Below are 26,662 nucleotides of genomic sequence, written 5' to 3'. Positions count from 1 at the left end.
TAAAACTCAAAGTAAAAGAAAACTATGTAAAGTGTTACTCATATGAAGCTTCAATTAACTTATTAATTTTTAGTTCCTGACCAAAATAAGGATTAACAGACAAACCTTAAGAAATAATATAAATTTCTAATACCAAGCAAGCTTCACTTGTTTCTATTGAAACTTAGAATAAAACAAAAAATGATGTTCTTTGGTTTTTTTGTTTGTTTGTTTTTGAGACAGGATTTCTCTGTGTAGCCTGAGCTGTCCTGGCACTCACTCTGTAGACCAGGCTGGCCTCAAACTTTAGAGATCCATCTGCCTCTGCCTCCTCGAGTGCTGGGATGTGCTACCATTGCCAGGCTCTTTGCTTTTTTAAAAGCTTTGCTTAATGCTTTTAGGTGTCTCACTGGGTGACTAGCTGAGTTCAATCACCATATAATATAAAGTTGGAGGGTAAAATGCCATCAACTAGTTCTTTGACCTCCATGAATGCACCCATGTGCGATTACAGTCATCATCCTTAAATTTTTTTACATGCTCAGAGTTTGACTTTTGTTGTGACAAACAATACTATGGCACTCCAAATATCAGGCTGAACTACTGCTGTTAGAAAGAGATAATACTATTATTTCTTTTTGGGCCTTTTAAAAAACAGTAATGTTGCCAGGTGTGCTGACACATGCATTTCATCATAGCACTCCGGATGCAGAGCCAAGCAGATCTATGAGCTCAAGGACAGCCTGGTCTACAAAGTGAGCTGTTCCATTACAGGCAGGGCTATGCAGATACCTGTCTCAAATAAAATGAATCAACCAAACAACCAAGCAACCAACACCAAAAATCCCCAAACTGCCCCTCACAAAAGAAGTATTTTATCCAAGTACCATTATAGTATTAGTGACTTGAAAACTTAAATACTGCCCAGTAAACATTAAGAATCATATTTGTTACAAAGAAGTATTTTTTAAGATTTATATATTTATATTTATTTATAAATATATGTGGATGCAGATGTTGTACAGGTGCTTGCAGACAGCTTTTTAAACGAGTGCTTGGATGTGAACTCTGGTCCTCATGATTGGACAACAAAGGCTCTTACCCATAGAGCCATCATCTCTCCAGCCCCACAAAGAAGTATTTTAAGTTTTGTGTTAGTAGAGTGCTGTACTAGAACAAGAGCAAAAACATCAGTTTACATTTAAATTCTGAAAATAAAGGTACTTTCTGGTAGCATCTGAGTTTCTTACAAATAAACTCCTAAATACTGATTTTACATAATCTGTTTAATGTTTTTAAGACAATATTTTTATGTGACTTACACTGGCTTCAAACTCGTGATTCACCTACCTCAGCCTTCAGCACAGGTAGTACAGGTGTATATCATCAGGTCCAGAGATGGTTTTAAATGTTTCTATACTTAGAAATCCACACTAATATTCTTAAGCTTTACTTTTATGATTATATAACTTAAGTTGGGGATGTATTTAATATGAATATAAAGTATTGGCATAAAAAATCCATAGGAAGTATTAAGCTAATAGCTTTGATTTTGTCCAATTTAAATTTACTGAAAAATACTGTTTTAAAAATGTTTTGGGTAAGATGAATTCTTAAAACATTTGCTTTATTAAAGCGAACTACACATTTTGAGTAAATGTAGGTAAAATATTTTCAGATGTGGTGAAGACAAAGCTGATCTAACATATACTGGGGTCAAGGAAATTTTAAAAACGAGGTGTATTTATGCGTGACTCAGTAATCCATTATAGGTGAATTTATGGTGAGTCACCAATGCTCTACTTGATGGATGTCAGGCTGGATATGAAATGAACACATAAAAGGTAGAAAAGACTGAGAATTACTGGCTAAAACCATTTACTTCCTGTAATTAGTTTTTACTAATAACCTAACTTAAAAATGGCTGACAATGTTGACGATAGAAATCTTAGGATAAGAACTAGAGAGAGGAATAAGGCTCTTTAACAGGGAGGCAGAGGCAGGTGAATCACTGTGAGTTCAAGGACAGTCTTGTCTACAAAGTGAGTCCAGATGCTACACACAGAAAAATCAAAACACAAACAAACAAAAAAGAAAATCAAATTAACACAATAAATTTACTCATAAGCATTTCACAGCATATAAGAAAACTATAATATAATAATGTTTAACCTGTTTAAATGTTGTCTAAATTGCATATTCCCCTTAAAAATCTTCACATCTCAACCTTATTCAGACTTTAATATTTGTAATTATATTTATGTATTTATTTTCTGAGTGTCTGAGTATGAGTGCTGATACATGGCCACTGCACACACATAGTGGCCAGAGGTCAACTTTTGAGAGCTAGTTGTCTCTTTCTACCATGCCCTAAGGATATCAGGTTGTTAGTTGTCAGGTGTGCTGGCTAGCCCTTTTACCCACTGAGCCATCTTTCCAGATCCTCAAACTTTAAATTCTGTATCCTTCAACTGTTATGGAAGAATAAAAATCCAATTTCTCCTTTAAAAAAAAAAAATCCCTAAATCTTTTAATAAGCTGCTACTACCTGTAATGTTTATTTTTAGGTTAATTTATCTAGCCTTCTTTCCTTACAATGCTTTTATGTCTTATTTCCCTGACCAGTTTTGTTCCAAGTTCAGTTATTAAAAGATATGAAAGACTAATGGTCACATCAGTTATTAAATGACATGAAAGAAATATATGAACATCAGGAGAAAAACTAATAATAAAACTCAGATTTTAGGACTGAATTCCATATAACCTGTTTGTAAGATACACACACACAACACAAGCCAACACAAAAAAAATTTCTGGTTCTATTCTGTTACATTTAATATGATTTGATGAGAAATTCGTGTGAACAGTTACAACCATGCAAGTGATGGGAAAGCTCAATTAGTGTTCAAAGATGGTAGGAAAGCTGGTAAGACTGAGCGTAATTAACTACCTGTAATTTATATTAATTTAAAGAAACTGACTTGAAATTTATTGTAATCTATGTGACATGGCATATTTCAAAGTAAAATAATATGAAAATAATATAACCCAGACTACAGAACAAATTTAGAGGCCTGTGAACAAGGGAATGGGGCAGGGCACAACTGAATACCTGGGCACACATCTGTAAATGAGCACATGGAAGGAAGGACAACTGCAAGCTGCAGGCCAGACTGGACAACATAGTCACTATGTCTTCCCCAAAATAACAACAGCAACAACAACAACAAAAGAATAACATGGAATGACAAAGAACTTGATAGAATTATTAAAAGAACAAAGTACAAAGTAAACATAAAGGATTCTGCTTAGTTATAACTAATCTGAGTTATTTCCTAGTCATACTTACTAGTATGTAATATATATTTTAAACTTTATATATATTATATATACATGTTATATGTTTTATACTAGCATGTAAAATATATTACACACTAGTACGTAAAATATACTGGTTTACTTTTGAACTGATTCTTTTCTCCTGAGGTTTTCTAGACATGATAAAAAAAAAAAAAAGGAAAAATTTAAATGTTAATTACCTCCCCTAAATTTTTCCAAGAACGAGCTTTACTTACCATTTACTGAATCTCCTTTTTGGTTTTCATATTTGAGATCTGTTTCCCTATTACTCAAAACTAGAAAAGAGGGCTGGAGAGATGGCTCAGAGGCTAAGAGCACTGCTTACTCTTCCAGAGGTCCTGAGTTCAATTCCCAGCAACCACATGGCGGCTCACAACCATCTATAGTGAGATCTGGTGCCCTCTTCTGGCATTCAGGTATATATGCAGGCAGAACATTATACACACAAAATAAATAAATTGTAAAAAAAAAGGAAAAAAAAAAAGAAAACCAGAAGTTTAAAACTGAAATTATCTGAGTCACTTGTCAATTTTTATTCAAGGTTATGTTCAATTTCACCATGGCCTGGGATCTGGCTCTAGCTCTATCCTCTAACCTACACCTTTGTATTTGTGGTACTATTGGGATTATTTTGCTTGAGTTAATTAGAAAGCATCTTTCTACAAAGATCTGGTTTAAAGTAGTTAGGGAGCAAAAAGCTATATAAGTTACAAGGATAACACAATGGTGAAGGTTAGATACAACTTATCTGAAGCACTTGAGGCCAGAGCTGTTTCTGATCATAGCAATAGGCCCCAGGTCTAAACACAAAATTCATTTGTTTCATACGTACCTTTAATCAAAAATCTAAAAGTAATTTTACAACAACATTTTAAATAACTGTGTAAGAAACATTTGTGAACACTGATACATTTTGGTATCATATCTTCAATTAAAAATTTTAGATTGAGTATTTCAGGTTTAAGATTTTTAAGATTATGGAGGTTCATAATATAACTAGTTTCTTACTGATTTAGGAAGCACATGAATTCTTTTCTCTACCTTGCTTTCTTAACTAAGACAAGGTTTCACTATGTAGCTCTGAATAGCCCAGAATGTTTTTGGAGGGATGTGAGTCAGGATCTCAATATATAGCCCAGTCTGGCCCTGAAACATGGCAATTTCTCTACCACAGTATCCTGACTGAGTGTATACCTCTATGCCTAGTAACCTATTGTAATTCTAAGAACTACTCATATAAAGAAATAAAAAGCATTACAAGTATCAATTTAACTAGAAAGGCAAATATGATTAAATACAGATACACACATATGTACAAATGTACATGGCTAAGTCTCATATGCAGACTTGTGACCCCAGATTCCTAGAGGCAGTGGCAAGAGGACCACAAATTCAAAACTTTGTTTAAGCAACAAAGTACACCAAGAGCTGAGTAATATATAGTCAGTGGTAGAATCCTTATCTACCATCCACAAGGCCCTGGGTTAAATTCCTAGTCATGAAAATAGAGAATAAAGTCAAAACAAAAACCAAAAACTATCTACATGTCCATCTGTATACCTACCTATGTATCTACATGTAATGGAAGATTGTTTTCTTTAAAAACTCAGTTATGGAACCCACTTGGACACTGAACTGCCATGTAGGAATGGGAACAGGGACTGTCTCTGACATGAACTGATTAGCCTGTTTTTTAATCACCTCCCCCTGAAGGGGAGCAACCTTACCAGGCCACAGAGGGAGACAATACAGCCAGTACTGATGAGATCTGATAGACTAGGATCAGGAGGAAGGAGGGGAAGACCTCCCTTATCACTGGACTTGGGGAGGGGCATGCATTGAGAAGGAAGGGGGAGGATGGGGATGGGAGGGGAGGAGGGAGGGGGCCACGGGGGGGATAACAAAGTGAATAAAGTGTAATTAATAAAAATTGAAATAAAAAATGGAAAAAAGAAAAGAAAACAAAACAACTCAGTTACATTATTTAATATGTTTTTGTTTTAATCCAAGTGTGGGATTTTAGTTTGTCCACAGCTGATAACTGACGCCTGTGGGGCATGGTCTTTGCTACCTGGTAATGGATTGCCTCATGTAGCATGGAGAGGGGAATGGTCTAGGACCCTGAGGGATATAAATATGAGAGCCCAGAAAGAGAAAGTGTGGCAATTTGGAAAGTCCAGATACAGAAGGTAGAGTAGTCTGGAGAAATGTCAATGGATGCTGTGGCAGCTTGGAGACAGAGAGAAACGTTTCAATGCAACATTGATAGAGAGCTGGCATAGCCCTAAAAGAACCCATCAACCCTAAATAGCTGGGAGAAGTAAATGGGTCTGCAGCCCCTCTCCCCAGTAATCTCTCTCCTTCCTAGGGCTAAGAGAGCTGTAAGGAACCCCAAATTAAAAAAAAAAAAAAAAAGTTTAAAAATGAGTGCAATATCTACATACATACATACATATATACATACTTAATTAAACCTCAACGACGTTTAGTGACATGACCCATGATCAAATCATTAGGAAGAAAGAACAATTATGCTCATGTGATTTCAGGTTCTTTTTCATGATTTGGGGCTATTTTCCTTTCTTCTTCTCCCCCGCCCCAGCATTTAAAATTTTTTTTATTTATTACAATTTATTCAGTTTGTATCCCAGACATAGCCCCTCTCCTTTGTCCCCTCCCAATCCTGCCCTCCCTCCCTCTTCTCCTCCCTTGATCCTCCTCCAGTCCACTGATAAGGGAGGTCCTCCTCCCCTTTCATCTGACCCTAGCATATCAGGTCTCATCAGGACTGGCTGCATTGTCTTCCTCTGTGGCCTGGTAGGGCTGCACTCTCCCATAGGGGGAGGTGATTAAAGAGCCAGCCATGAGTTCATGTCAGAGACAGACCCTCTTCCCCTTTCTAGGACATTGAGCTGCCATGGGGTACATCTGTGCAGGGGTTCTAGGTTATCTCTATGCATGGTCCTTGCTTGGAGTATCAGTCTCAGAAAAGTCCCCTAGGCCCAGATTTCTTTGTACTGTTGCTCTCCCTGTGGAGCTCCTGTCCCCTCCAGGTCTATCTCTCCTTTCGTTCATAAGATTCCCTGCACTCTGCCCAAAGTTTGGCTATGATTCTCAGCATCTGCTTCAATACCCTGCTGGGTAGAAGCCCTCTGTGGTAGGTTCCTGTCCTGTTCCCTCTTTTCTCCCTCTAGTAAATTTGTCTTTCTGAATGAGGATTGATCATCTTACCCAGGGTCCTTCTCCTTGCTTAGCTTCTTTAGGTGTACAGATTTTAGTATCTTTATCCTATATTATATGTATAATATCCACTTATAAGCGAGTATATACGGATCTTTTCTTCTTTTTTTTAAAGATCCAGTTTATTATTTACATGCAGGTGTGGGCTTCTGTGAGTTTATATGCATCATGAGTGTACAAAAGAGGGTGTCAAACTCCCTGAAACGTGAGTTACTGGCAAAACTCTTGATGTGGGAGTGGGCAACCAAACTCAGGTTTGGTTGCTAAGTCATTTGTCCAATCTCTACAGGACTACTTTCTATTAAGATTCTTAGTGGTATAAGAAAAACACTTCTAAATATGACAGGAAAGCTTTTCTGATGAACATTTAATAAAATAATTCCACTTAAATGCATGTATTGGAACCATATTGAAATACCTTCTTGAGTTCTAATCTTTTATTCCTAAGGTCCTTGCATCTTAATAATCATATAAAATATATCCATGATAATTACTATTATTAAAGAACACAAAGCAGGGGACTAAAGAAATGGCTTAGTGGTTAAGAGCATTGGTTTTCTTCTAAAAGACTCAGGTTCAAATTCTTGTTACCTACATGGCAGTTCACAACTGTCTGTAACTGAAGTCCCAGGGGATCCAACAAACTCTACTACTGGCCTTAATAGGAACTGCACACACATGGTGCACAGACATGCAGACAAAACACTCATACATTAATAATATAATAATAACAACAACAACAGCAGCAACATTTAATCCAGGCATTAGGGTGTACCCCTTTGATTCCAGAACTAGGAAGGCAGAGCAGGCAGATCTCTGTGAGTTTTGAGGCCAGGCTGGTCTACACAGTGAGTTCCAGAATAGTCAGAGCTTTGTAGAGAGACCCTGACTGGAGACTTAAAAAAAAAAAAAAAAAAAAAAAAAAAAGGATTTTTAAAAGAAAAAATACAAAGAGAGGGACAGCAAGATGGCTCTTCAAGAAAAGGTGCTTGCTGAGAAGGCTGACAACTTGAATTTGATACCCAGGACTCACAAGGTGACACAAGTTGTCCTCTGATCTCAACATGTGAGCTCTATGCCACTGCATGTAGTAAGTAAGTATAATAAAAAGCACACAGAAGGGAAAATTTATAGCTATATTTCAAAAAGCTGACTATATTAACCACTGAGTTACTTGTGGATTATCAGGAAATGACGGTTTATCAGCTTGACAGGCTAAAATGCAATTCGTTTACTCTATCACAAATAAGTAACAGTTCCATTTATACTTTATAAGCACTGCAACTTATTAAATTAGTGGAATTCGTTTAAAAATCCTGCTCTCTTTATTTGGTATCCACAAACCTGGCTTAAGGAAAAGAAGTGACTGGAAAGAAAAATCATTTAAATAATGCCTATCTGTTACCTTATAGATAACTTTACCAAATATTTCTAGGAACTCAGATTTACTGCTGTCTACTCTCTTAATCTCTAACCACAAAGAAAAACTTCATTTTTAAAAACTGACCTGTCTACTTCATCTCGTGCCACAATGTCTCCTTTCTTTAAGGCTTTTATAGCAAACATTTCATTTGTGTGTTTATATTCAGCCAACAGCACCTGAAATAAGATTAAAATAAGTAATTTCTATTTGAATTATTAAACATATATGTATTTCTAAAGTGCTGACAGATTACCTTTCCAAAGTGTCCTCTCCCCAAGACAGCACAGCACCTGAAGTCTTGTAGATTGAACTGAAACCTTTGTTGAGATCTAAAATGATAACAATTAAAAATGATGCAACCCAGTCAACTACAGACCAAGAGGATAGCAGAAAGCACTGTGACTACGCATCTGTTACCTTTTGTCCTCAAGCTCTCGAACACCCCAAGAGCTTCGACCTGAGTCAGGAATGTCAAGCTCATATTCAGATTTGGATTTCGGATGCATGTTATTTCTGTCATTCTCAATATCGAAAACAGTTTCTGAACCCTGTAAAATATCAAGTGTTCATTAAACTAAAAAAAAAAAAAAATCTTTAGTAAACAAATTATTTGATAAACTTTAAAAAAAAACACCTTCAGATTTGGTTAATTGTTCTTATGGTTAAAAAAGAAATAGTAAAACATAAATAATCAACACCATTATCTAATATATGCAACCCATAACATTCCTTTTGGCCTGTGAGAATACAGAGTTTAATGACAACAATGTTCCAACAGGAAGAAAGAGGCTATCGTCTATCAACTTCATCAACCCCAGAAAATTTACTCATAAAAAAACACCAGAGAACAATAAATAAATAAATAAATAAACATACACTCATAAACTATTAATTTTAATTGAAATGTATAAGGAAGGTTTAGAATGCCTTGCCTGTCCAGGTATATCCAAAACTCTCAATTCAGAAGTTTCATCTATCTCTCCAAGGGAAGAAGCACGTGGTGGGGCTGGAGGAGGTTCAGGTTCAAGATCAAAGTCCAATTTGGTTACTGTAGAATCACTTATAGAAGACAAAGCAATTTACCGAAACAGCAATAAAAGTCTTTATTTTTAAGTAGCTACAAAATAAAAGCAAACTAGCTTCTTTTAAATAAGGAGCAGCAGTTCCACAATTCCACTTGAAAAGACGGGAACTGAGCACAGCCACCGCAATACATTTAGACATCCCAGCAATGGATGTGTAAGACATACTCAAGCCTTCTAAGACATGTACCTGGCTGGAGGTGCTAGTTCAGGGATTCGTGCATCAACCACCGATACTGTAGCAGGCACAGGAGTCTGAGGGCTGAATGTGCCAGAATGATTTACTGTGGGAATAGCTCGTCTCACTAGCCTTCCCCAAGTGGCAATATTAATATTCATTTGAGGAGCTCTGAGAAATGTTTTGCCTATAGAAATAAAGAATAACAAAAGCAGGATAAGTAATTTCTTTATACATTACCGAAAGCCAGAATTAAAAAATTCATATTCATCAGTTTATAATTTATGAAGAACAAACAAGATTTGTAACCTAAAAACTAGTTCCTAACTATTTTGTTTTTTACTAAAAGGTTGTGTAAATAGCACAAATAGTTTTTAAAAACAGATTACGAATTCAGATTCTATCTTAACTCTAGTATTAGGTGTGGTTAACGTTTATGGCATCTGTGATAATGAACAATAGGACTCAATGATATCTTAGTCTGCTTCAAATAAGCTCAGAAAGCAGAGAGTGGGTGGGAAATGATAAGACAATGATGAGTTGATTATTACTGAAACTCAGTGATGAAGTCAGGAGGCATGGTGGTGCATGCACATGGGAGACACAGGCAGGAAGATCACTTTTAAGGTCATCCTTAAAGACAGCATATTTTGAGGATACAGGCTACTAGATTATCTCAAAATAAAACAAAGAAATGGAGTGATGGATTCTATTATTCCATGGATGGATATGCTTAACTACTCCTGTAAAAATGTTAGAAATGAGTAACTAAAAAGAAAGAACTACAACTACTTTTACAATGACAGCTGGATTTTCTATAAATAAAATACTGCATTTGATCCTTGGTAATTACCTTGCTGCTTTGAAAAAATTTTTTTTTGTCTTTGGAGTTTTGGTCTTCTTTCAATAACTGGGTTAAAAAAGGTAACCTGTAATGAAAAGAAATTTCAAATTGACATAGAAATTGTAATAGACTATGGTTCATGAAATCTACTAGGTTTCTAAGTTTTCAGAAACTTAAGGGAATTTTCACTGCAACTCAGTCCAACCCCTTCATTTTCCAGATGAGAACAAGAACTGAGAGAGGATAAATGATTTTTCTCAAGGTCACACACCTCAAATGCAGCAGAGCAGTCAAGAGTTCAAGATATCTATCAGCCTAACACTCTTGCCACTTCTACATCATGCTGCTAACACATACAATTTCTACCGTAGTTATGTACATTAAAAAAAATACATGTATTACCTCTGCAAACAAAGTACCCTGTGGTTCCAAATAGAGACACATGCCATGCCGCTGGTTGTCTAAAAAATCTTCTAACCTCAGAAATTTTACAGCACACAGAGATCTCCAATCACGCCAATAAACTGAAATTTCCAGTTCACGTGACTAAGATAATTAAAAAAGAAACAAAAACAAACAAACAGAAAAGACATCATTGGACACACACTTGAATATAATATCACAAAATATATGAAATACAAATACAATAAACAAAGTACACACCAAAATCACAGTATTTAAAACAAAACTTTTTAATGGTTTTAAATTATATATTACTCTTATTAACTTACAAATTTTAACTTAAACAAACTTATTCAGCCAATTTCTGCTAATGCATTTCTGACATTCAAGGCCAGAACACACACTGAGAATGATCAATAATTACAGAAACTTCTCTCCCACTTAGAACTTACTTCTCCACATGCCACTGCCTGCTGTCCTGCTGCTAAAATGTCTCAAGGCTTGCCTCAGAAAACCCACGCAAAAAACATTTCTTTGACCCACTACTGGATCAGAAGATATGGAATGACCTTTCTTCTGTACTTATGTTGCCATACACTATATATAAGTACTATGTGAACATTAGGTCACTGAACTTTGAAAAGATTCCCACGAGGCAGAAATATTGTTGAGCACAACAGTCTGTGTTAAGTGGAAATGGGGTATACAAAAAATTGTTCTTTTACTATAATCTAAAAAAGACATACAAAAAAGCAGTAACAACTGCTATAAATGAGACCATAAGGACAAGTACAATATGATTTTATATCCACACAAGAGAATATATTGTGGTCATTAGAAATAATGTTTACAGGAGAAAGCATACTTAGTGTTTTGACAACTTACTCTAAATATACCTTAGACTATAGTTCATAAGGTAGGATCAAGTCATTAACTTATTTCTGCAATTGTTTTAATTCATGTACATTTTAATTAGAAAGCAGACTCTTGCACTGTTTTGTTTTTAAGAATTATGCAGATCACCCACAATAAGATATAAATGTATTTGCCTTTAGGTTCTACAATAAATTACTTCTTGTATATAACAATTTTCAATTTGTGAAATTATGCATTGTATTATGTAGGTTCCTAGTATACATGGTAGATTTTTTACTTTAAATTATAAAACTAGTTGGTGAAAATAAAAACATTTATAAAACTGCAACATGAAATAAACATAAATCAAAGCAGAAAAAATTAGACACACTCTGGTATCATATGGCCATAAGTGTCAGTCAACCCTGGCACCCCTGTTCCCCATGCTGACCATCTAGCCTAGGTGATAGTAGTGGTTCTGGGAAGTGAGTAAAACTTTAGGTGGTGGCTGGGGAAGGAGGTAATTGGGGATAGATAGCTGAAGGATACACTGACATCGCATTCTTTGTTTCCTTGCTTTCTGGCTGTTAGGAAGTGAGCAGCTTTCCTCTTTCAAGTTCTTCCTTTGTGATGTCTGCCTCACCAAGTCTAAAAACAACTGGGACAAATGACTATGAACCTCAAACTCTGAAACTTAAAGCTAAAGTAAATTTTGTTTTCTCTTTGAGATGATTTTTTTATTTGTTTTGCCATAGTGACAATATCTAGTTAATAAAGACTAATTGCCAGCGAAAGAAATAATCAGAAAATAGAATTTTTGATATGTGATTCCAGAAAATCTTATTTCTGACTCACAATACTTTGGAATAAAAAGCATGAGAATATATGTATTTTTGGATTAGCATGTGGTACATACATAATTGGGTATCAATACTATTTATATTCTATTAGAAGTTTAAGTACTTCAGGGGCCTTGCCAGATAGGCATAAAGACCTGAGCTATAAAGTATGGATGTAGAGCCAGTACCTCCAGTGCTAAGGTTGGGAAGGGGTGACAGGAGGGTTGATGGGGCTCACTAACCAGTCAGCCTCGCTAAAAAATGATGAGCTAGTTCCATGTTTAGTGACAAGCCCTGTCTCAAGGGAATAAGGTAGAGAGTGACAGAACAGGATCCCTGACCTCCCCTTCTGGCATCTGCATGCATGTGCATGGGTGCATACAACTGACAGCACCTAAGCATGTGCATGCACACACACAAATCTCACATACACATAGAAACATTAAATATTTTAGAGTTATTTTTAGAAATAAATTGAGGATTGGTAATATACATTTTATGTGGTTTTTTTTGTTTTAATCTTTTTAAATCAGGGGACTGGAACTCTACTGCTTTCTAGCTTCCTCCACTATTCTGAGCAGGAAGGCTTGTTAAGGATCTAGAAGATATATGAGGCAAAGGCTTATAAAGATTAACCAGCCTGAAGGGGTACAAATGCTAGTGATGGAGTTTGTTATTCACAGTGCTGAAGCAGTGGGGCTGTGTGGAAAGCAGCTTCAATCTTCATTTTTTTACTATCCATCGTGGGAAGTCTATTAAAACAAACTCATTAATTGATTTCTCGTTCCCCTGTCTCTAGTCTATATGGCAAACTGAAATAAATTAGAGATCTGAGATTTGGTATGGAATGTGAAGTCAGAGCTAAGAGAAGTTTCTTTGAGTTCTACAAGGTTTCAAGGATAAGAACCTTTACTTTTTGTTACTTTGCCCTGGTCCTCGTGTACACTCTTCCCAAATTGAGAGTTTATCTATGATGGAGTGGTACTATCAGTACTCTGTAACTTAATGAATTGTCTATTTTCTTTAACACTGAACATCCAATGTAATTTAGAAAAGCTGGCGAGAGATATTGAATATGAGATGCAAAGCAGCATACAAACCAACAAAGACTTCTATGTAAAGAGATGTCACCACTGTCTAGAATGTAAACTACAGGTGAGTTCTATAAAGCAAGAGCTTGGAGGAAATTTCACACAATAGAAGAAATATAATATGGATAGAGTTAAGAGTGCAATTCAAAAAGGTTACTGGGCAATTGGATCTGAGTTAGGAACTAACTGGCAATACTGGCTGACTGTACCAGCTCCTGACTCATTTTGTTTTATTGTGAATTTGAATCTGGAATCAAAGAAAACTGCTGGACTGAAATAAGCAATCTGTATGTCTTATCATTCTAGGGCTACAATATGATTAAAAAAAGACAAGAGGCACTGAGTCAGCATTCTGAGTAGCTGAGGTAGAAGTGTAACAAGTTTAATGGAATTTAAAAACAAAAATGATGCATATCTAGCATAAAGGAATTGGCATGAGGAAGGATTAACTTCCAAATGATTTGCTGAGTGGCCCAGGGTACCTAGGAATACATTTGCTCTTTAGAGGGAACACACGAGAACTACTAGATCAAGTTTATGTATAGTTTCACTATTAGCACTGCTATCTCCATCCTGATGACGTCACATTTTTACTAAGCTTCCTTTTCAACAATAAAAAAAAAGAAAACAAAACAATTCGATTGTTGAAAAAATGAAGGTCCATTTGATTCTAAACTTTGGAAAACTATATATAACCTTTGGACAATATGCAGACGTACCATTTATTACCTGTAATTAAATAAGAGCTATATAAAGGCATTTAACACTTGTGCTCCAATATTGATTTTCTAGGACACAAATATAATAACTACTTTATTGTTTTTATTTTGAGACAGCTCTTACTACGCAAATCCGAGGTTGTCCTGGAACTCTCCTACCTCAGCTCCCTACGTGTTGGGATTTTAGTATGCCTCACTTGTCACCTACTTCCTAGTAAAGACAACTGTGGGACAGTTATTTATTTTTATGTTTGGCAAATAACTAGAACTGAACTTTTAAGTCTTGTAAGATTATAAGTTATGTGTAAGTAACTCTTTCCTTTATCAGTTCACATACTTTAAAGTTCCACAGCCTCCCTTTTATTCCAAACTCACATATTTTTTCCTCTATGACTTTACACTTGTTACTCCTACTGAATCTTTTTTCCCCACACAAAACCAGTAGGTAGACTCTGGTACAGGTTTACCCTCATGGCAGTCCAACTCCTTCCATTTATCAAGGTCACATTAAATATCCATTTGTCATAACAGTGTTCAAACTCACTCCATCCCTCTCTCTGCCTTTTAGATGTGGGTAGCTTACTCATTTTGCTAGAATATTGGACTTTATGAAGTGTGAAGTCCACAATTATAAAGTGACTCTGGGAAATTTACACACATGGCCACCCTTCATTCCTTCATCTGAACTCAACTCAGTGTGTTGGCCTTCTTGTTCTTTCCTTCCTGTGTCTTGGGCTCTTCTTCATAATTTTTTAAAAACCTCTTTTGTGTTGTACTCCATTTAACTTCTTTAGCTCTGTCACAGGGCCCTGTAACTCATCTTCAATCTCAAATATTGCATCCCCCACTTTTATTAAGTTCTATTAGTTCTCCTTCCCATGTGCATAAGCAATTACTTCTTCAACTAATAACCAATCACACTGTTTTCTGCTTCCCATCCACTGTATCAAAACAAAATTTATATACATCTACACATGTATTCTTTTAAAACTTTGCCTACTCATTTTGGTTTATCATTCCTTATTCACTCAAGTTTTCAAACACTTTTATTGCTTCTTTAAACATTTAAACATTAACTTTATATTCTCTATTTCAAAACCCCATTATCTCTTTCTGCTTACATATGATTATGTTCTGATTTATTTTCAAATATTAAATACAAGTTCCTGTTGAGTAGAATTCAATTTTATGATTCTAAGAAACAATTTGGAGATTTTTATTTTGCCACAATTTACTTTTTAACTTGTCTAATTTAGAATGTTTAATGTAAGAAACACTTCTAATTCTTTTTCATTTTTCTTATAATAATGAATAGCAGTCCTTAGTATAAATTTAAAGACCAGAGAGATAGGAATTTCAAAATGCTTTAACCATGATTTGGAGCAATGATTTTTTTAATGATATTTGCAACATGGAGAATTAAATCAGAGTCAGTTGTATGGACAGTGATGAAGAATGTAAGAAAGAAGACATTTCAAATAAAATTTGCCCATTCTCCCTAGAACTGATATGTATTTATCAGGGAATCCTTGCAAATCAATATATCAACAATGTCATGTCCTCAAGCTTTGATGAAGTAAAAGAAAATATATATATATAATGGCTGAGAGAAACAGCTTTTTAGGCTTTTAAATAAAAATAAACCTTTACTTTTATTTTTATTTGTGAGTATATGTATGTTTATGTAAACATATGTATGTAGGTGCCTTGAGAGGACAGAAAGTGTAGGATTCCCAAGAACTGACTTTACAGGTAGTTGTGAGCAGCTGAAGATGGGTGCTGCAAACGTGTGTCTTGGAGAGCCAGAAACATTCTTAATTACTGAGCCATCTTTCTAGGTACTTTTTTTCAGTTTTAATAATTGTTTCTGCATAAATTATTACACTTTATCCTATTAATACTTATGAATATCAACATAAAATTACTTTTTGTAAAGGAGAAAAAAGGATGAGAAACCTATTTGTCTTGTTTTCAAATAGTTCATACTGTTATTAAGGGTATGTAAATGTAAATAAAGACTGGCAACAGAACAGAGTGTACAATTGTACAATGACATGAAAGAGAACACTATCTTTTTAAAAATAAAAGTTACCTGAAAAATAAAATCAGAATTGTTCAAATTGGGTTTTGAGAAATGATCACAATAAGGAAAGAGAGGACACAGTAATTAGAGGGAAAAGAATATACAAGAATTAGAATATTCTAGGGATAAGAAACAAGTTTCATAGAATATATACTTTCTAACTGGGTCAGCTCTGGTCTTCTCCTTGGATATGTGTGTGTTTGTGTGTGTTTGCCAAATGTACATGGACAGGTACCTGTGCAGGTCATAAGAGGTTGTCAGATCCCCTGGAGCTGGAGACCACTGACATTTTTGTGCTGCTGCAGCTAGGTCCTGGGAACCAAACTTGGGTCCTCTGCAAGAGTAGTATGTGCTCTTAAATGCTAAGTCAACTCTCCAGCCTTTATTTAATATTCTTAAACCCTTATGCTAATCAAATGTTGTGCAATTGACTGACATCCCTAGCCCCCTCTTAAGTTTCCTTATGACTGATTTCACAAACCATGAAAATCCTATACTTGGATTTTGTTTATGCTAAGTATACTTTGAAATGAAAGATGTTGGGTGTGTTGGTGCACTTGGGAGGCAGAGGCAGGCAGATCTTTGAGTTCAAGGCCAGCCTGGTCTACAGAACAAGTTCTAGGACAGCCAGGGCTACAGAGAAACCCTGTCCTTGGAGGGACGAAGGGAAGGAGAGAGAGAGACAGAGCATTTGCTGTGCAATTCTGAGGATGTAAGCTGGTATTCCTACCACTCACATAAAAAGAGTACAGCCAACTACACATGCAACCCCAATGTTTGCTGGTAAAACAGAGGACAAGAAGATATGGGAAATCACTGAGACGTGCTGTCCACTATCTTAGCAAAAAATGGGAACCTCTAAGAATAGTGAGAGATTTTTTTTCCAATGGGATAAGACAGAGCAAAAGAAGACACAGTATGTTCTACTTTGGCCTCTGGGTGTGGACCTGTACAAGCAAGCATACACACATACACATACACACACACACACACACCCTTATCTAAAAAAATTTTTTTTAATGTATGGGAGTCTATCTCTGAATGGCTAAAATGTGCCAGGATAGTAAAAGGCATTGCATATATTGTGCCAGTCTTTCTACCTAACATTACTGCATTTCTTCCTTAACATCCACCTTAGAGACACTGAGCCTAATGGACAGCAGTAAACTCAAACACGTAATGGCATATTTCACCATCTCACCATCCTGCAATTCTTTGCTGGATAAGTTTACGTAAACATGATGTTCTAGACATGATCATACATACAACACCCTCCTTTCTACTTCTGGGACACTGCTTATAAAAGATTGCTTTTCTCACTGTGGACTACCAGTAGCCTCTAGAGTAGATGGTATTTCTTTCTATAGGATCATTTGCTGTAGTAAACCAGAGATCAAGTATCCCATATTAAAACCCTACAGGCATGACAGCACAGGCGAGAAATCCCAACACTTGGAGTCCAAGGTAAGTTTGAGATCAAACTGAGCTAAACGTGGTACCCTGTCTCAAAAAGTAAAAGAAGGAAAAAAAAAAAACCACCACCCCAAAACAAAACAAAACCAAAGAACCAAAAGAAAAAAAAACCCAACAAGACAAAACAAAGACAACACCTATAATAAAGAAGATGTTAGTCTCTTCTACCTCCTAATCTAACTAACTTGTAATGTGGCATCTCTCTGCCTCTGCTGTTTTATTTATCTCACAGCTTTCCCTCCTGGCAACACATCAACTTTCCACCTGTGTTAGGGAGCTATTTGTCTCCTCTTTTCAGAGTACTCTTTGGATCTTAGCAACCTGTCTACACACTAGGTCTCAGGTTAAGTGTAATTTCCTCTGTCTACAATAGTCTCTCAATTCTGATCCTATTATAACAGCTCTATTCTGTCACTTCTGATCCTTTTATACAACTCTATTCCCTCACTTCTGTGTGTTTACTAGTTATTTTCTTTTTCTATAGAACTTTGACTATTTTGAACAATTACAACCAGCATCAAGAATGATGCTTGGCACAGAATATAAAATCAGTGATATTAAACCTGTGAGTTACACTGTAAACCTATATCCTATAAAATGTCTGGCACATAAATGGGATTAACCTAGGATCTCTATCTAACCAGAAAAACTCTAGAGGAAGTCTAGAACTTATCTTTCTCCAACACAATTATTTTCAAACTCTTGTGGTATCATTTTCTTTTCTATTTCCTTACTTTAGGTTCAGATCCACTAAGTGAGTTTTCTGACTTGCCTTTCATTTCCACATACATTTTCTTTCTATTCCTACTCCCAGAATTTACTTCACCTATCACTACCTTAAAGTTATATCTCTGGAACAGACACCTACCAATGTACATGCCCTTCAACTCCTCTCATTCACATTTATTCTTTACAGAAATCCCAAGGTTAAATCTTATATGAATTTTCCGTGCACACTACCATAAAATATAAATATTTTGCTGGACCTTAGTGCAGCATACCTTATGGTAGTGTGCATGGAAAATTGTTGTTATATTTTAAAATAACAATATTTTATTGTTATCTTTTACTATGGAATCACTGGAATAAAGGTATGTCCTAGAAATGAGGTAGTAGACTCTTAAGGATAGCTCTGTTATAATAGTAAAGCCTGCAAATAATGAGATACATATTGAAAGCCAATAAAGTATAAATTTCATAAGAGAACCCAAAAGACTTGTTTATATTATTCATTGTCAGTCTGCACCTAGAAGCCCTGAGATGTATCAGTAATCAATAAATATTTGATTAAATAGGAAAGTAGAATGAATGAATGATTCTAAACTGAGAATAAATTCCAGAATGAAAGCAGCATTTGCTGAAGGTCAGTCTGATGCTCGGGAACAGAGATTAGTTAGATTATTTTAGTAAAATGGTGAACATTAAGTTCTACTACTTCTCTAAAAAGAATTATATGGACGTAACCTGATATTATCTTAATCATCACTGAAGAGGAAAAAAATAAAGGCTGTATATCTATAAAAGTTAACTGACAGATATAATTTTGAGACAATAAAAGTCTGAACAAGAATGCTTAACTGAAGATAAAATCAGATAAATTAGAAAAACACTTTACAGGTAGCAGCGAGGGGTATAATTACCAGCACTTCCACAGCCTATAATCTCTACAGGCACCATACATGTGCTTTTACTGGTATATGTAACTTTAAAATGTCACTGATCTGATGATCAAATAGTAAAATCTACTACTTTATTTTAGATCAAAATATAATAGAGACTGAGTATTTTTCTTCTAGACTAATAATCTGAAATAAAGTTATTTTGCAGATTTTAATACATTGTTGACTTCTGTTGTTATACAGACATAGATTAGACTCTAGTTATTTACATCAATCGTGAAAGACATTTTGACACATTGACAGCTGAGCTCCATTCAGTCAAATTTGCAAATCTTGGGACAGAAGAATCACTGTAGTAAACAGACTATATGTTATTAAATACAAATAGCTGAGCATGGTAGTGGCTGTGGCTGTAGTCTGAGCACAGGTTGAGAAGGGAATACTTTCAGACAACTGAGGCCACATAGAAAAACACCACAAAACAACCCCAAGGTACAGAAATTATATTCTGATACTCCACTTCACCACTGCCAACTTTCCTAGCTGATATAAACCACACATTTTCAAATTACTGTAAACTAAAGCTATTGTAGCAATCAGATATATACATATATCTTAAAGACAAATTTATATACAATTCTTTAGATGAGAAACATCAGAAATATGTACATGCTTCTGATTTTACAAACTTCTTTGGGGCTGGTTGTGCCACACACTTTTAATCCCAGAGGCAGGAGGATTTCTGTGAGTTAGAGGCCAGCCTGGTCTCCATAGTGAGCTTCATGCTTGCCTGGGCATATAGTGAGATCCTATCTCAAAATACAAAACAACAAAACTTCTTAAAGACTTCAGTAAGTAAAAACTATACTATTTCCAAGGAAGAAGTTCTCATCTTACCCTGTCTAGCTCCAGTGTAAATTTCTGGTCCCATGACTGATTGGAAATGGGCTTCCAGCTTGTTTGACCAACCACAGTATTATCTAGCTTCAACACAGCACAGACATCATCTGTAATCAGAATTTGTAAGTTTGGTTAAAAACTTTAAACTGTAATTTTTTTTTTTTTAAGATTTACTTATTTATTATTTACATAGTATTCTGCCAGCACATGTGCCTGCAGGGTAGAAGAGGGCACCAGATCTCATTACAGATTGCTATGAGCCATCTTGTGGTTGCTGGGAATTGAGCTCAGGACCTTTGGAAGAACAGCCAGCATTCTTAATCTCTGAGCCATCTCACCAGCCCCTAAAGACAATTATCACTATTTTATAGCATGAAAAGTTGGGGGGAAAAAAGGTTTTTTGTTTGTTTTTAAAGATAGGGTTTCTCTGTGTAGCCTTGGCTGTCCTGGATTTGTTTTTGTAGACCCGGCTGGCCTCAAACTCACAGAGATCCACCTGCCTCTGCTGGGATTAAAGGCATGTACCACCACACCCAGCTAGAAAAGGATTGTTTTGTTTTGTTTTTTTTATAATCAATCGTTAACTGTCTATTAGTCATCTGACTGTCTTTCTCTACATTTATTAGATGGCTTACTGCCTCAAACAATTCTTTATTTTCACTTCTCTCCCAGTTTCTCTCTAAACACAAGAAAGCTACTCTCTAGAATATTGAACTATTATCTGCCTTCCCTCCCAGCTATGTTTAGGTATACTTTATTATTGTATACAGGGAATATCTTCAACATGCTCCTAAATCTCTTATTTTCACTCTCCCAACCCTGCATGCATCCCCTGTCAAAGCTGGTTACTCAAGTCATTATCTATTCTGGCACATATCTTATCCATTAGCTATTTACCAGAAGTTCAGTTTTTAATGGTCATCAGTTAAAATAACCCAGAAGGAGTCTACCAGGAAGAAAAGTCCCACAGTGTCTGTAGCCCTTTATTTTTGAATAAGGAATGATGTTTCAAATGAGTTTGTTATTTATCATTCATTTTTCAATAAAGTAAGATGTGTTGTTTTTCTGTTTCTTATTATAAATTAAAAATTTTTTTAAATTATGGCAACTAAAACTTTTTGGTCCTATTTGGACACTTCCCATTTTTGTCAGTCTCCATTGATAAGCCCCTTTTATCTGTAGCATGATTTTAAAAAGCATGGTTACTGAACTGGACAAGTCATCAGTTTTCAGGAGATTGCGACTACTTCCACTTTTACTTTTACTAGTTCTGCTCATAAAAGATGATCTGTTTTCACTTGGACTCCATCCAGGCAATGCAACTGATGCTGCTTTTGACCGTCCAGGGACATTCTCTAGGATATCTTGGCACCCCATGAGACGAACTTCCAAAGTACCTGTTAATAAATAAGTATGAAATAAGAACAATAATCATAATATGCAAGGCCATGTCTGTTATCTGTTCAGAAAGTGGAAAAAGAGGATGATTTGCTAAATAACAAAAACTCTTTTTACCAAGGATCTCTGAGCAATCTACCACCCTTCTGTATCCACTCAAAGAAGCAACTGGAAACTCTGCATCAATTTTAATAGGAAAAAAAACAAAAACAACAACAGTAACAGTCAGAATGGTAGGAGACACCTGTTACACAAGAATTTAAGGCTGAGGCAAGAGAGGCCTTTGGGGATAGCCTGTGACTCAGGGACTTGTAGTCCAGCCTGGGTAGCATAGGAGACTTTAACAAACTAAAACAACAAAAGAACAATACTTATAAAAGCTAACATGGGGCGCAAAACTAGTTAAATAAACACACATGTATAAATGTTCTTTTTATAATCAAGGAATGGAGAATTATGTGGCTAGAGAACATGAGAGGAAAAATAAAGCTAAATATTTATATTCAGATTAGATATAAAGAATTCTGAGTACAAATAACAGCTGTACTTAATAGTTACATAGGTAACAGAGAGAAGTACTTTACTGTTTTCTGCATAAACAAACCATTATTGTTCTACTTGAAATGTAAAATTAATATTTTACTTTTCTGTTCTGAAAAGATAAAGTAACTATGGGTTATAATTAAGCATTAAATAGTTAATTTTCTTAGATAAATAATGAAAACAAGGAACTGTGACTAAAGCTATCTGGATACATGGCTTTTTCACTACTTGGACTAATCTTAAAACTCAAAATGTTGCCTTAAGGCTGAAGAGATAGCTTAGGGGTTGAGAGATTTACTGTTCTTTCAGAGGACAAAGATTCAATTCCCAGCGGCAGCTAACAACTGTTTGTAAACACAATTCTGGAGTATCTAATGCCCTCTTCATCCTCAAAGTGAACAGCTTATATATGTTCACAGACATATAAAAAAGGACAACACCAAAGGACATAAAGAATACTTATTTTTTTTTAAAAATGTTCCTTCCTTGATGTCCAAATTCTAAATAATACAAATGCTTTTAAGACTTTTAAAATAAAACTGTCCAGTTAAATTTTTTTAACTTTTTTAATGATTCTTCATGAGTTTTACATCATGTACCCAGATCCACTAATCTCCCCATCCCCTTGTATACAACCCTGCAACCTCCCCCCAAAATAATAAACACACAGACAAAAAAATAAACAAAACAAAGCATAGAGAACATTGCATCGTGTTAGCTGTAGTGTGTCTCACAGAACACACCTCTGACCACACATAGCACTTGCAAATGTTCATGGCAATGAGTCATCGGTCTGGGTCCAGGTCTCTGGCTTCTGTGACACAGTTAATTTTTTTAATTGTTAAAATTTAATAGCTATAGAACCAAAACACTTACATTTATACAGAAGTAGAAACAAAGCCTTCCAATTCAAACTAAACAATCAAACAAACAAAATCTATCTAAGTGTTAACAGACACCATGCCACAGGCAATGAGCAGAGTGATCCCTGAAGGATGAGAAACAAAGCCCTGAGTGCTCCCATGATTGTTCAAGACTCTGCAGAACATGCTGCACTCAGGAGGAACCCAAAGCTCACATCTAGAGACTCCTTAGCTCTCCAGGCTTCCCTTATAACACACTCATCTAGGTACTAACTAGTCCCTGTCTGAGAATGAAATACTAGAGGCAAGAAGGAAACCATGAGAAAAGATTAGAAAGAACAGCATTCTGTATATACAGGTAGAACAGTGTAGTGTCCCCACCAACCACAAGTGAAAAATACAATTCACAGCACAGTACAGGGAGTACTCAGAAAGAATGTTGTTAATACAGTAAAAGGTAATCACTCCCAAATGACATTACTGTTGTACACAATAGATCCCCAAACACTATACATATAAGATTAAATTATTCCTATATGGCTACATCCTAGAACAGAGCTTAAGATGCTTACTCAACAAAGCAAATTTTCCATTGTCTTCTATCCAATCAAATATTATCAGGTAAGTTCGTTTTGTGTTATTACATTAACATTTAACACACGTGATTTAAGAGACTTAAATATTACAACTGGCAAATAAGGACATCAAAACAATTATATCTATATTCCACCTGAAAGGTTGAAGAGAGACAAGAAATTTAAAAGACCCAAAATACTAAATTTCTAGAGACAGTAAGGATAATTGTCTAAGATTAAAAAAAAAAAATGTACTAGATAGAATTGGTGGCTGACTGAACACTGGAAAAAAAAAAGGGTTCCTGAGAACAACAATGTCAGAAAATATTAAAACACAAGGGAAAAGCACAATGCATATGTGAACTATGAATCTGAGATAGTGCCATGTAAATTTAACTTTTGTTCCTGAGAGTAGACAGAGAAGGAAATGTGTGAATAAAAGCTCTCCAAACTTCATGAAAATTATAAGCCCAAGAAGCTCATAAATACCAACTCAAAGAATTATAAAGTGTGTAATAATTTAATTTTTCAAAATGTGATAAGCAGAAAACACTACAGGCAGCAATAAAAAAATAATACCACATACAAAAGAACAGAGATTAGGATAACAGGAGTTTTCTCACTGGAAACGAGTAAAACTTCTTTCAATATGTATATATGATGGCTAAAGCACTCCTCTAATACTGTCCTAAAAAGTGAGTACTGGTGATAATGGTACAAAAGTATGTACCATATGTATTAAACCATATGTATACTTAAGACATGTGAATCCCACTGAGTAACTATGCAGTAACAAACTTGGTAATGTGGGAAGACCTTTTTTCCAAGTTTGTTAGGCTGACGAGCAACAAGACAAGTTTAAGCAGAGTGACTATCATTTCTCCTTAATTCTAAAAAAACAACTTGTTCCACTTGTGTTTTATTTGTTTTGTTGTTATTATAATAGTAAACATTCATCATTTCCAGTGTAAATACTCAGCTGTAAAAGTTATCCTGGGGAAGCTAAAAACATCTGGTTACTACTTCTAATCCTGATGGCTTATTAAATATTTCAGTAATTTCAATATATCAGAACATGACAATGCTCACCACCTGCTTTCATTTGGGGCAAAAAAAAATTCCAGAGGGAGTTAAGATCTTTATTAAAATTCCAAAGGTTTCGCTCTTTTACAAGATCACATAATTACGATTGCTTACAACCAAATTAGAGATAGGCTAAAACTACATTCTTCACCTTTATAAACCATAACACAAAAATTTAACACAAGTGAATGTATGAACTAAATGTATTCATAAACAGTAGCTATGAATTATATCAGAACAAGTAAATGATTTCTGACTAATTCAGTATTGCAGCCTGTGCAGTTTTGTTATTGATAGCTATTGTGGTTCTGAGATGAAGTCTTCCACATAGCCCAACCTGACATAGAATCCTTGATCCTCCTCTCTCAGCCTCCCAAGGTTGGTATTACTAGCATACACCACTGTGCTACCAACCTCTTGGTACACTGGGTAATGAGTTGTTATAAACAAATTCTGAAAAAGAATGCTTTAGTTAGAAGCAACTTTGGGATGAATGGGTTTATATTTCAGTTGTAGTTCCATACCACAGTCCATCACTGAAAAAATTCAGGGTAGAAACTCAAACAGGGCAGAAACCTGGAGGCAGGAACTAATCCAAAGAACAAGGAAGAGTGCTGCTTGCTGGATTGCTCATTACAGCTTGCTCAACCTGCTTTCTTATAGGACCATCTGCTCAGGAATGGCACCACCCACAATGGACTGGGCCCTCCCACATCAATCACTAATTAAGAAAATGCCTTATACAGGCTTACCTACAGCCTGATCTTAGGAAGGCAATTTCTGAACAAAGATTCCCTCTCTTCCCAAATACTTCTGTGCCAAACTGACCTAAAATTAGACAGAATAAATAGACTACAAGAGAATAAAAAATAAAACTGCAGGCATATTAGCTCAATTTAAAAAATGTGGCTTTATTACTTTTCTACCAATAATATCAATTTCCAAATACTTAAAACCCTATTTTCATCAATGAATCTTTGAGAAATTCCTAAGAGTAAGTACAAACCTAAAAGACCATCAAACTTAGTCAGGTGTGGTGGCACACACTCGTAATCCAGCACTGTGAGGCAGAGGCAGAAGGATCTCTGAGTTCAAGGCCAGCCTAGTGGTCTACAAAGTGAGTCCAAGGCTATACAGAGAAATCCTGTCTTGAAACAAAACAAATCATCAAATCTAAGACAGTAAGTATAGTGGGTGCCTAATTATCCCATAGTACTTAACTACTGTGTGGAATAAATAAAATGGTAGACTGACAACCTCGTCACTCAATGTAAGTCTACATTTTTATTTGGAGTTAAAAAAGATGTACAATATTATAAGATAGATAACAAAGCAAAGAACCACATAGGGGAAGAGGATAAGGGAAGATGGTTTACAACATACTTGAATTATGAAAGATATTTGTGGTAGAAGCCATAGAAACTATAGCTAGAAAGGTCCACAGGCACCATAGTATACAGAGTTTCTTTAGAGTGTTCCCAGCTTTACAGAAAAAAAATTTAATTAGTAGTTCTATATCACTGACATCTAACAAACCAATAGCTAGTAGAAAAATAATTCACATTTCTTTTTTAATTTCATTCAATAAGCAAGATTACTTCCAAGTAGGAGGCATTTGCTGAGCACTATACTAATTTCCCAAACTTTGGAGTTGGTTGGAAAACTCCCATCTTGATTTTCTACCGTACTAATTTTTCACACAGTAACAAAAGGAAACTTAGCCTTACAAGATCAGACACCACATTTTAAAATGATGTAGTTCTAGTTGAGGTTTCAAACTGTAACTACAATAAGCTAATAATGTGAATAGAGCAACACATACATGAATGCATGAACATAAACATTAATAAAAGTACTGAGAGAAAAAAAATGACAATTCTGTAGAAAACAAAATGATTCAAAAACAAAAGAATAATTAGATTCCCCCATAAAATCAAAATCTAAGGTAGTCCTTCACCACATATCCTGCTCAGAAAGGAAGTTAAAGAAAATTGCTTACATTTACATGAAAAGATTTGAAACCAAAGAGAACATCATGAACACTGGCAACACAAATGACACAAGTAAATTTTAAAGCAAATGATTTTTTGTTTTGAAATTCCTTTCAAAATTT

At 35.4% G+C, this 26,662-nt stretch overlaps 1 protein-coding gene across 3 annotated transcripts in view; it reads right to left on the bottom strand.

Annotated features, from left to right (window-relative positions):
- Positions 1-26,662, bottom strand: part of Pkn2 (protein kinase N2) — a 104,733-nt gene that overhangs the window by 15,467 nt on the left and 62,604 nt on the right. For 2 of the 3 annotated variants that reach the window (XM_021643422.2, XM_060392596.1), the window contains 9 exons: positions 21,299-21,484; positions 20,085-20,194; positions 10,509-10,652; positions 10,116-10,191; positions 9,275-9,449; positions 8,935-9,061; positions 8,420-8,550; positions 8,256-8,331; positions 8,087-8,178 (listed from right to left, as the gene is read on the bottom strand). In XM_021643422.2, the coding sequence (XP_021499097.1) occupies positions 8,087-8,178; positions 8,256-8,331; positions 8,420-8,550; positions 8,935-9,061; positions 9,275-9,449; positions 10,116-10,191; positions 10,509-10,652; positions 20,085-20,194; positions 21,299-21,484 (1,117 nt within the window). The remainder of the gene's footprint in view (positions 1-8,086; positions 8,179-8,255; positions 8,332-8,419; positions 8,551-8,934; positions 9,062-9,274; positions 9,450-10,115; positions 10,192-10,508; positions 10,653-20,084; positions 20,195-21,298; positions 21,485-26,662) is intronic. The other variant, XM_021643425.2, reaches the window with a different exon arrangement.

This window comes from Meriones unguiculatus, chromosome 10 (genome assembly GCF_030254825.1).
Source record: "Meriones unguiculatus strain TT.TT164.6M chromosome 10, Bangor_MerUng_6.1, whole genome shotgun sequence".
In the NCBI taxonomy this organism is placed as follows: Eukaryota; Metazoa; Chordata; class Mammalia; order Rodentia; family Muridae; genus Meriones; species Meriones unguiculatus.
The sequence above is the reverse complement of the archived record's forward strand: the minus strand, read 5'-3'. Positions and strand labels throughout refer to the sequence as shown.